This window comes from Pleurodeles waltl, chromosome 3_1 (assembly GCF_031143425.1).
Source record: "Pleurodeles waltl isolate 20211129_DDA chromosome 3_1, aPleWal1.hap1.20221129, whole genome shotgun sequence".
NCBI classification, from domain to species: Eukaryota; Metazoa; Chordata; class Amphibia; order Caudata; family Salamandridae; genus Pleurodeles; species Pleurodeles waltl.
The window spans coordinates 1943096040-1943108371 of record NC_090440.1 but is presented as its reverse complement, the minus strand read 5'-3'; the positions used below and the strand labels follow the sequence as shown (position 1 = coordinate 1943108371).

The 12332-nt window shown below is 46.1% G+C and overlaps 1 protein-coding gene across 11 annotated transcripts in view; it reads left to right on the top strand.

The window, feature by feature from the left end:
* The window catches only part of MYO18A (myosin XVIIIA), an 805500-nt gene that overhangs the window by 713692 nt on the left and 79476 nt on the right, over nt 1–12332 (top strand). For all 11 annotated transcript variants that reach the window (XM_069226228.1, XM_069226223.1, XM_069226221.1 and 8 more), the window contains one exon: nt 8064–8203. In XM_069226228.1, coding sequence (XP_069082329.1) covers nt 8064–8203 — 140 coding nt within the window. The remainder of the gene's footprint in view (nt 1–8063; nt 8204–12332) is intronic.

Below are 12332 nucleotides of genomic sequence, written 5' to 3'. Positions count from 1 at the left end.
GGGAGGTGAAAAGAATTGACCCTGTAGCCCAGCCACACTTCATTCCCAATAATGTCATTTATTAAGGAAATTGTCATCAATAGTACTTAGGAGGCTGTTGTAAGGTTTAGAGTGGGACGATGTCATCCTTGTAATGTCAATAACAGACACCGCTGCACTGAGAAAGTCCATAGATAAATCAGTCCTTCAGTTGAAAATAGTTGCGAAATGTTCCTTTATTAGAAGGCATCAGCATAGGTCCATTGAGTGATCAACGTTCCTTAACCACAGCCACCGTACTCAGTTGGATGAACATCTTTGCATAAGCAAGCCAACACGTGTTACGTCACAAGTGACATTTTCACCAGTAGCCCTCACTTCATTTGTCGATTGTTTACTAGGTTCACTATTACTTTTTGCACTCCTAGATACTCGTGCTAATCATTTTTACTACATTTTCCATCCACATGTAACCCTACTTTTTGCACTTTAAGATACTTGTGCTTACTAGTTTTATAACATTTGCCATCTATATATATTAATCAGTTCACATTTAGTCCCTGCCACTTCCGCATATCTTTTATAATCTTTGTATATTTTATAGATATTCTACGTTATCCAGTATTGGATCTTTCATAAATTCACATGCTTGAATCATCCCCGTCGTCGAAGTGGGAGTCCCACGGTACATAAAATAGCAATAAATAATAAATAAAAATGTTTTGCCATAGGCTATAATGGAGTCAGAGCTTGCTCATATAGCCTATCCATGTCCTTTTGTGAAAGGACCCAAACCTGCTTGCTGTCCAATCAGGCACCAGCACCCTCTAGAACCTTCTCCAGAGAAGCTCCCTTCCTCAGATTTTCTACCGCACGTCGTGTGAAGGGAGTCTCCCTGAGCTCTGCTCAGTTTTTTCTTCTACTTCAGAGATTTTCTCTCAAGAAAGCTTCAAATATGTCAGATTCTTCTAGAAAAGGCCTTTTCCGCCCTTGCAAGACCTGTGGGAAGAAAAGGCTCCATGTGGATGACCCACATAAAGAATGTTTGTACTGTCTCTACCCACAACATCAGGTTAAGGACTGCAAAATATGTCGCACCTTCTCCACAAAGACCCTCAGAGACCGGGAGGGCAGACTCCTGACATGGTTACAGGCCAAATCCTGTACTTCAGGTGAGGAGAGTGGGTCAGAGAGGCCACATAAAAGGTCCAGATCTGAGGACCTAGGCCACATAGAGAAATCCAGAAAGAGGCAGAAATCTCATCATGGGAAGGGCTTACAGACTTCAGTCTCCTCTGAGCCTTCCTCTCCTCTTCAAAAGAAGGAGTCTTACCATCTATCTCCTTCTTCAGAGCCTTCTACTTCTGGAAAGATGACTCTGAAAATTAGAACAACGACGACAACACCGTCGACGACCGTGACGACGACGACGGTACCTACATCTACCGTCTCCACTTCATCGTTGACGAGACCGTCGTCAGCGTCGACGCCCTTAACATCGACGGTAAGGGGTCCGATCCCTTCTCTCCAGACTCCATCGGCACCGTCGACGACTGCCCCGTCGACTATAACCTCACCCACGTCATTCTCATCGGCGCTATCGCCATCGACTGGGTCAAAGAAACTACCGTTGACGACACTACCGTCGACTAAACCATCGTCGGCGAGACCATCGTCAGCGAGACCATCGTCGGCGAAATCATCGTCGGCGAAACCATCGTCGGTGACTCCACCGTCGACGAGACCACCGTCGACGGAAAAATCTGCACCATCCACGGCTGCATTAACTTTCACGCCATCGACAGCAGTGATGCCTAGTGGACACGTTGAGGCCATTCCTACCTCTTCCAGGTCTCCAGCTCTCCGAGCCATGGTCAGCATCAGAAGTCTACCTGCACAGGACGTTTATCCTACCGACACATCTCCAAACAAGGTGTCGGCTTTACTACCCAGTCATCTTCTTGACTGGGAGGAATCGGACGAAGGTCCTTTTGGAGATGCACATAGCCCTTCGCAGCTCCATGTCAAATATCAAGATGACGATGAAGAGAATGAGTATGAACAGTATCAACCATACTACTCTCATCAGGACCAATACTATGAAACACGGGAGCCTCAACACAGAGACACCGTAGAAATGCCTTCCTCCTTAATCCAGGATTTACAATCCATGCTTCAGGATTATAGGAGAAGGTTTCCAGCGGAAGGTCAACCACCGGCGCCGGTCTCTACGGTGACGCCAGGTAATGCTCCTCCTCCTCCAGCTACTCCAAGATCAACATCACACTCGGTGTTAGCTGCACCCCCCAGAGATGAAGGTTCCACTTCAGGGGAAGAAGAACAAGAAGAAGGAGAAATTTCTACTCCACAACATCCTACAGAGGAATGGGATGATTACTTGGCCCCCACTCCTTCTCCACCACCTCCTCGCCCCTCTGATTCTCCGCCCGAGGACATAGGTGGTTTCCATAATCTTATGGACAGAGCCGCAGTACGTTTCCACCTACCAACATCTGTCTCCCAATCGGAATGTTTCCTGCATGATTTCAAAGAACAATCACGGAAGTCGGTACGGTCCATTCCGATTATTGATTACATTTGGAGCGAGGGCACAAAGATTATGCGGAATCCGGCTACTGTTCCTCCAGTTCCACAAAAACTGGATAAAAAATATAAGGCGACCCAAGATTCTCCGGCATGCCTTACTGGCCATCCAAAGCCTGATTCGGTCATCTCACAGGCTGCTCAAAGGCGCTCCAAAAATCCATCAACGCCTATCTCCACTCCTCCAGACAAGGAAGGTCGCAGACTGGATAATATAGGCAAGAGATTCTCCTCAATGTCTGCAATCACTGTCAGGGCAGCGAATTCATTAGCAATTTTAGGCCGATATGATCGTCAGATGTGGTCCGACATGCAACCTTTCCTGGACCTCATCCCAGAAAATAAGCAAGAAGAGGCACGAAAGATCCTACAGGAAGGTGAGCGTGCGTCGGAAGAGATTATTGACTGCGCTCTGGACATAGCCTCTACTGGTTTCCGCCAACTAGCGGGCGCCGCTGTCTTACGACGACAAGGTTGGCTCAAGGCCACATCTTTTAGACCAGAAGTGCAGTCCCAAATTCTAGACATGCCTTACGATGGGGAATCTTTGTTTGGCAAACATGTGGATGACGCACTTCAAACCATTAAGACGGACACAGACACGGCCAAGTCCCTGGGTATCCTGCAGTACAGGAAGCAGCCCTTTCGAGGGGCTAGAGGGAGAGGTTTCACCTCATTTCGAGGTTCCTTTCATAGACAGTACCAGCAATCGCAGTACAGGCCTTCATACCATCAGCAGTACAGGCAATCATCGACTGCCTCCTATACCAGACAGGGAGGGAAACGAAGACGGTTCACAATCCAGAGATCAACCCAGAAAGCAATGATCTTCCACAGGCACCGGCTATGCTCCCTCAATGCCCGCAACATCAACAAATAGGAGCAAACATTTCCAACTTCATCCAAGAGTGGAAGAAGATAACATCGGACAAGTGGGTGCTAGATATAGTGACAAGAGGTCATACCCTGGAGTTCACAGAAAAGCCACCGCTTCACCCACCAACATCAGGCAGCTGTCTCCACCTTCGTCTGCTTCAAGCGGAAGTCCTCAGCCTTCTGGCCAAAGGGGCTATAGAGGCAGTTCCTCTGCAGCAACGAGGTCTCGGATTCTACTCCTGTTTTTTCCTCATAAGGAAGAAGTCGGGAGAGTGGCGTCCTATATTAGACCTCAGGAAGCTCAACAAGTTCCTTCGGAAACAATCCTTCAGGATGATCACATTGTCAGATATCTTGCACCTCTTGAATCCTGGAGATTTTATGACAACCTTAGATCTCCAGGACGCCTACTTCCACGTTCCAATACACCAAAAACATCGCAAATATCTCCGTTTTACAGTAGCCGGTGCCCATTATCAATTCAGAGTCCTGCCATTTGGCCTCAGATCAGCTCCGAGAATCTTCATGAAATGCCTTGCCCCAGTCGCAGCCTCCCTCAGAAGCAAGGGTTTCCAAGTGTTCCCTTACCTGGACGACTGGCTCATAAAAGCTCTGTCATCTCTACTAGCCACTAAAGCCACAGATGCCTGCCTAAGACTATTCAACAGTTTGGGTCTAACAGTGAACCTACAAAAGTCAGTTGTGTTCCCCGCACGCAGGAGAGTTTTCCTGGGAGCAGAATTGGACACTATCCAAAACAAGGCATATCTTACCCTAGCAAGGCAGCAGAAGCTGACCCAATTGGCTGTCACAATCTCCGCAAGAAAGTCCGTTTCAGTACGACTATTCAAATCGCTTCTGGGCATGATTTCCTCAGCCATAGTCCTAGTACCGCTGGCAAGACTCAAGATGAGACCTCTACAAGAAGAACTACAACTCCAATGGACCCAGTCACAAGGATCCTTCGACGATTTAATAAACATCACACCAAGGATTCGGCAGACGTTAGAATGGTGGTCCCACATCAACCACCTCTCCCACGGTCTAACCTTTCTGGCACCAGTAGCAGATTTCGTTATCACCACGGACGCCTCCCTGGAAGGATGGGGAGGCCACTTACAGGACATGCGCATTCAAGGCAGATGGTCCAAGCTCCAAAAAGAGATGCACATAAATCTGTTAGAACTGAAGGCGATTCATCTTACGCTCAAAGCTTTTCTGCCACGCATCGCAGGATCATCCGTGTTAGTCAGAACAGACAACACAACAAGCATGTTCTACATCAACAAGCAGGGAGGAACAAGATCCCTCTCCCTCTCAAGGGAAGCTCAGTCTCTCTGGAACTGGCTCACACGGAACAACGTCCGCCTCAGGGCAGAGCACCTGGCGGGGGTCAACAGTGCTCTAGCGGACTCTCTCAGCAGGACAGACGACAACTGTCACGAGTGGGAACTCAACCAGACCATACTCGAGAGCATTTTTCAACGATGGGGTCGGCCGATCCTAGACCTGTTCGCCACCAACCTGAATGCCAAATGCCAGTTTTACGCCAGTCGATACCCACTCCCGGGGTTGTGGGGAAATGCTCTTTTGATAAGATGGTCCGGGATCTTTGCATACGCTTTTCCCCCCATTCCACTGATTCCCAGACTCCTCAGGAAAATGAAGACCGAAGGCTGCAAGATCATTCTCATAGCCCCCAAGTGGCCGAGGCAGTACTGGTACACGGAGCTCCTCCTCCGGTCAATAGCCAATCCAGTCCGTCTCCCTTGCAACCACAATCTTCTATCGAAGAATCAGGGTCTCATCTTACATCCCGACCCAACTTCACTGCACTTGCATGCTTGGCTCCTGAGTTCAGAGAGTTCCAAGATATGTACATCGACCAAGAATGTAGGCTCATATTATCTAAAGCGCGAGCGGAGAGCACGAATAAGACATACAAATTAAAATGGAAGAGGTTCTGTGTTTGGTGTTCTCAGAACAATTTTCACCCATTTCAAATCAATCCTGAGCAAATTCTTCCTTATCTGCTCTCCCTTTCCAAGGCTGGTCTTTCCTATGCATCAGTCAAGATTCACCTAGCAGCTATAGCCTCTTACAGACGATCGGCTAACATGCCGTCTATTGGTTCAACCAGAGTCATCAAACAGTTTATGAAAGGGCTGTTCCGCACCTTTCCTCCAGTTCGCTTACCTCCGCCAGAGTGGCACCTTAATATTGTTCTCTCCCAGCTCATGAAAGCCCCTTTTGAACCCATCCATAGAGCTGAACTCAAGTACATCACCTGGAAAGTGTCAACCTTGCTCGCTCTCACCTCTACCAGAAGAGTCAGTGATATACAAGCGTTCACTACTAAAGAACCCTTTTTAGTTTTTTCTGAGGATTTCGTTATGCTCCGAACCAATCCCAGATATATTCACAAAGTTCCATCTTCATTCCACTTCAATGAACCAGTTATTCTACGAACCTTTTTTCCAAACCCTACTACGATAGCAGAGAGAACTCTCCATTCTTTGGACATTAAACGATGCCTAAACTTTTACCTGCAAAGTACCAAGAACATCAGGAAATCAGACCAACTCCTAGTATCTTATTCTCTGGGACGTCAGGGAACAGGAGTAACCAAGGCCACTATAGCCCGATGGATTTCTTCCACAATCCAATTTTGCCACACCAAGGCAGGAAAACCCTTGACTAGGCGCCCGAGAGCCCACTCTACAAGAGCAGTTCTCAAATCTTATCTGGAATTTTGATCCTTCACAGATTTGAGAGTTATCATGGTCTCACATAACTTCCACTTTTCTTTCTTGTAACTACCATGAACAAGTTACTCAAAACCATATTTCTGAAGCATATTCTATCTCCTTTCTGCATTCATTTGGTGCTTTTCGGACCGCGCCTTTGCTTTGAGGTATGCTTTTCTTTATTTCTCAGTTATGATACACTATCACCATTTCTAGGTAGCTCTCTGATGTTGGTGATGGGGTTTTAATACAATATTTTATCTGTAACACTTTTCCTACGCCATCACTACTATGTTATGTCACTCAGGATATGCTGACACTTGGTACTTTGACTTTCCTAATTATATAATAGGTGTGGTTTTAAGGACCATCATTCTCACTACTTCCTTTTCTTATTGGTATACGGGCAACTTACCACCTTTTCTCCTCAGTTGACGCATGATTCACCATTTGTACACTCACACTCCATTTTAACATGCTGTCATCCTTTAATGTTCTTTGATAGGGTATTTATTACCATAACTGTTGTATATATCTTGCAGCCTTGAAAAAGTAACTTGTTGTGACGAAACACATGTTGGCTTGCCTATGCAAAGATGTTCATCCAACTCAGTATGATGGCTGTGGTTAAGGAACGTTGATCACTCGACGGACCTATGCTGATGCCTTCTAATAAAGGAACATTTTGCAACTAGTTTCAACTGAAGGACTGATTTATCTATGGACTTTCTGAGTACGGCGGTGTCTGTTATTAACTTAGTGATGTGTTTGAACACCAAAATGCGCTCTAGGGTAGTGGAGTGCACTCAACCGTATTGCACCTACAGTTTTCTATCTAAAACACCACATTCATACTGACACCACATTTGGGAAGTGCATCTTACTTGTCACCACTACCTGGCTTGCTTGGTGTATCCTTGTAATGTCATGGGGGGGTCTCAAAGGGTGTGTGACATCACTTCCAGTGTGCACCTCGCATTTTAGTAAACAACACCTATGGACAGGGGGGTCCTTTTTGGGTTTCCTTTGTCCCAGCATTAGTCTAGGTCTCTTGAGGGAGGGCAGTAAAGTTAGTGCTTCAATGGACCCTTGAATAGGGATGACCTGGATTTGCAAAACAGTCTTGATTACATTTGAGAAGACGATAAGACGACAAGTCGATAAGCTTCCCTTGTGCTCTGTCAGGCCATTAATTCTGTCATTTCCCAACTCGGGCCATTAGCCTGTTGATCCTCCCTGGGCAACAGTTGATAAGATCTTCATGCTACCATACTTGTTGTGATAGGGAGAAGACTGACATAGACAGCAGACTGGGACAGGTGGTACAAACAGCTCTTGACTTGCATCCCCTCAGCACTTAGAATCGGTTGACAGCACTTCTCAGTCCCTTGGCTTGGGGGACGCTGAATCCTACGTTAGGCTTCTGTGAGTGATTACTAAATATATGTTTGTGTATTTGAGTATGAAGTAGTGGTCAGTCTCGTGCAAGAAGGCACCTATTACAGGGATGTGGAATTTAATTTAATAAGGATATGCCCAGACGTGGGTCCCGTGCTCACTATGCCACCAGATTCAAGCTAGCTGGCTGAAGAGGGGTGATACCCAGAAACCGGTCCCAGGATGCTTGTTTGTGGTCCAGGGAGGACCTGGCCTGGCAGTTTGGGTGGACTGTTCCCATGGGGAACAGGGTCAAGTCTGATTTGCATATGGCTGGGTCCAAACTGGAATGGCATGGTGAGCAAAAAAACTGATGGATTTAACCCATATCTGTGATTAGGGGTGAATGTTTGATTTGGTCTACATTCCGTCCATCAACTGTTCTTTTTATAATTGAATACCGACATTCTTTTGTTTCAGGAAATGGACTTGGAGAGCTTAGAGGCAGCCAATCAGAGCCTGCAGGCAGACCTGAAGCTGGCGTTTAAGAGGATTGGTGACCTACAAGCTGCCATTGAGGATGAAATGGAGAGCGAGGACAATGAAGATCTCATCAACAGGTAAGAATTGTCAGCACTCCCACAAATGTATGTGGGTTAGTTGGTAGGTATAGAACTGCCAGTCCAATCTCACAGCTATCTCTACATGAAGGTCCATACAGAGCTGCCTGCTCTCTTACTGGTGTTTCTCTCTTTTCTGTGAGGGTCTTACAGGGCTTCTAACTCACTCTCAGATCTCTTTCTTTACTCTGTAAGGGGCTTTACCAATCTTCCAGCTAACTCAAATGTCTGAGTAAGGGTTTTTGCAAAGCAAACTTACAGATCCCTTTCTCCCTAGTATATGCTTCGGCACATAGGTGTCATTGCTGTCAAAAATGTCAGTTCCCCACACATGACTGTAGCCCCTGTGCAATAGTCAGTACACAGCTGGCCATGTGAATATCCCAGTTTGTTCAGAGTTTCCTGTTCACTTGCATTCTGTTTGTGTCTGCAGAGAATGACCTTTTCATGCGAGTGCCAAGAGGCTCATATAAATCTCTCTGTAGGAGGCCTGTACAGAAAAGATAGCTCACTCCGTGTCTCACTTTCTCTCTGTACCAGTCTGTAAATGGCTATTCGTGTAATTCTCTTCCTGCCATGGTATATAAAGCTCTGTCTCCCTAAATCTCTCTGTACCAGAAGTCTGTAAATGTCTGCCATTTGAGTGCCTGTATGAGGGTATGGAAGGGACTGTTAGTGTGAATCTCTCAGTGACAGGGTGTCTTTTTTGTTAATCCCTACACGAGAGGGTGTGTGACAGGTTGTCTTTGTGAATTTCTCTTCGTGGGTGTACAGGGCCGCCTTCTCCTCCAGACATACTTGTACAAATGACATACATAGCAGTTTTAAAGAAGATGCTGCATGTTTTTCCTACTGGTGTATTGGGTGATGATGGAAAGTCCTCTGATTTTCTAAAAAAGGTGCCAAAACCAATCCAATGAATATATTCGTTCACAGCTATTGAGCTATGTACTGCCGCTGAAGTGATGTAAGACGTTAATTGGATAAATGTATTGTTGTTTGTTGGTAAATGAATGGGGTTGGATGCCAGTGTAAAGACAACATTGTGTAGAAAAACATGAAAACGCGGCTTACTCAAACACTCAGGAAAGGTCCAATGACTGTTTGATCCAGCTTTTTACAACGTCAGCCTTGATGCACGCCAGGACTTGGTTATGAGGAGGCTTGTTATTATAACCTGTGGGAGGAGCTTCCCGACCCTCCTGTGGAACATCCATGCCATCCCGTGACAATGAGTTTATCCCTGCATCCAAGAGGGCAGCAAGGGGGCAGTATTTTTAAAATGCACGAGAGACTAGCCTTACCGGACACTTTCAGCCTTTCCATGGCTTGAATGCTGAAGTAGAAAGAGTTGTACTCCCACCAAGACCTGTTTTTTCCTGTTCCTTGTCTGACTTCTTGTGTTACCTCCACGGAGCCGTCTTTTCCTGTTTCTTGAAGGAGCAGAGCCCTACACACTCACTCGTAGGATATCTTAAGTCCCTTCACACTGGGCACTCAGTGGCGGTTCCACTAGTTCTCCTGTGGCAATCAAATATTGAACCATGCAGATCTACTTTAAGACACTTTACAGTCCTACCCATTTGCAGTCCAAAGCTCCATATTAACACCTCATGGTGATGTTAGCACGTGTTCAGGGTTGTAATCTTACCTCTGTTTGATCACCACCTGTCTGGCATGGAGTTTGAATCTTGCTTTCATTGTGAGCTAGGTCGGCTTTGTCAGCGAGCCAGGCGCATATTTCATCACAACGAGTGGGGGTGCTCCTGTTCCTTCCTACTTCTTTATTAAGATTAGGGCTTCACAACCAGCGTGGCCAAACGAGTCAAAAGTACTGAAGCACAATTCTTTTCGGAGGCTCTTTCCTTTTGGGAAAGAGCAGGTGTGGGAGAAGGACATCCCAGTTCCACCTCAGTGGCTGCTCAAAGAGGGCTGCCCGACCACCATTGTATGTATGCATATACGTCTGTATTTTCATTAGGACTTTTTGGGAAAACATGAGGCTGGCAAGATAGTTCAAGCTGTCTCCAAGGCAGACCTAAAAATACCAATATGGGCTAAGCTACTGGAATAGCCTTAATGTTTCTGGGGCAAGCGCTTATGGTATCTTGTGGTGCGGTCATTCCACAATGGTACATGCTTTTTCCCGAGGTTGTTAGTGTCCAAGGGTCTGCACACGTACATCCATACAAACAAAAATGGTACCACTGTCACTGCGGGTGGCATTTCTGGGGTCCTTATTAGTTCTTGAGGCTTAAAGGACAGTTCACCTGTTGGTCAGGTCTGGAAACACCTCTCGATATTTATGCCATTTATGCCCTTGCTGTTCAGTGAATAGGAGAAGACCAGCTCTTCTGAGCATTCTTTCTACCAAGATATCTTTCTATTATAACCATGTGTGCTGAGTGCATGAAGAATTACTTGTGGCAGAGGAATAGACCACCTTCTTCCTGGCTCCAAGCTTAGAGTCTGAGACTCCTTATAAAGGGCTTCATCAAAGAATTTGGAGAAAGTAACCGCTTCTCATTTGGGCAGTGCCTTTACCAGGTGCACTGACCTTGCAGAAGTGACCCTCTGCTGCGGCCTTCCAGAAACCTGCCTTGGTCTGATACCTGTCTACAGCAGTTATTTCAGCTTGAAGAGATCTTTAGGATCATATTCTGCAGTCTCCTGGGTCAGCGCAGGTTCCTTCCTTCCTTTGCAACAGCAACAATCCAATGGTTCCCCCAGACAGTTTGGCAATGCAAGCCCTCCTGAGCTCTACCTTGTCCCCTTTGTTGAGCCTTGGCCGGAGGATGTTTTCTGTTAAGTGCTTCAGGTGGGCCACCTCTGATCTGTTCATAAAGTTATCCACCACATCACTAGCAATGAGGCAGTTTCCCGCAAAGCTGTCAAGTGAAAGGTTCTTCTGCACTACCACCTTCACAAACTTGTTTGGCTCACCTACTCAGATAGATATCGGGGCCCACAGTGCTCTGTTTCTTATCCTTGTGCCACTTTAAGGTATCTGCTGAATTTTATGTGCTTTATGCCATCATGGTGTTACTTGCTCCTATATCTCTCATCCCACTGAGTCAGCATTGATGTAGATGGTAAGAGGTGCTGGCCATTTTTACAGACTTTGGTCAGAATATAGGGATTGTCTGACACACCCTTAGGGATAATAAGCAAAAATAGTGTGCGGTTGAGGCTACTCAACCAAGAGGTTAATTAGACTTATAGTTCAATTTTGTCCACAGATGAAGGAGAAATACTTATTTTAAGGATGCAAGAGTCCTCACTCACCTAGGTGGTATGCTTCTTCATCGGGCTAGATCCTCACTGAGTGGATGCTGCAATACTGGGTGGGCGCTGCAATACCAGGCGGGCTCCCAAGAAGTGGGGCTCTTTGACTGAGATGTTTTTCTCCACCTGGCTCCTTGATCTGTGGACATCATTGAGCCAGAAGTCTAGTTGACCTCTTGATGGAAGACCGGAATGGCACACCATTTTTGCTTATTGTCTGTTAGTCCAGGGGGGTTCTGTGCTGGACTGTGTTAAATATTTCCTCGAGCCCCTCCCCCCCCACTGCCGCCCCCCTTTTGTGGTTTAAACACACTTAGGAGCAGGGCACCATGACCACATTTGAGCACTTCCCCAGTTCTCACTGGCTCTTCTAACTGTCCAGTCAGAAGCATTGCTTTGAAAAAGAATAAGAGTCAAGCCTCCGTCCAAGAAGCAGTACAAAAACCAGCACTTTGCAGGTACAGAACAAGGCACTTAATATTATGGAAGCTGGATATATTTCCCTTCTAGTTTTGTTAGAACTCTCAGCATTTTTGTTATGGTGGATTGCAGCACATACCTTCAGTCTGCATAAGTGTAACAAGAAACCTATCATATTGGTTTACATCCTTTCTTAAAGTCTGATCAATTTATTGATCAGTTCATGTAGGTCTTCATGATGTACAACTGAATTGTGATGTACCTCAAGATTCTTCGCTCTTGCCAACCATCTTTATTCTCTAAATGGAACTACAGAAACTCTTATTGGCTGGTCATTGCAATATACCCGTGCACGATTATGAAGACAACAGCCAGTTCTACCTTTAGAGGTCCTCTTGCGATATGAAGAAGTCTTGCTTCTTTC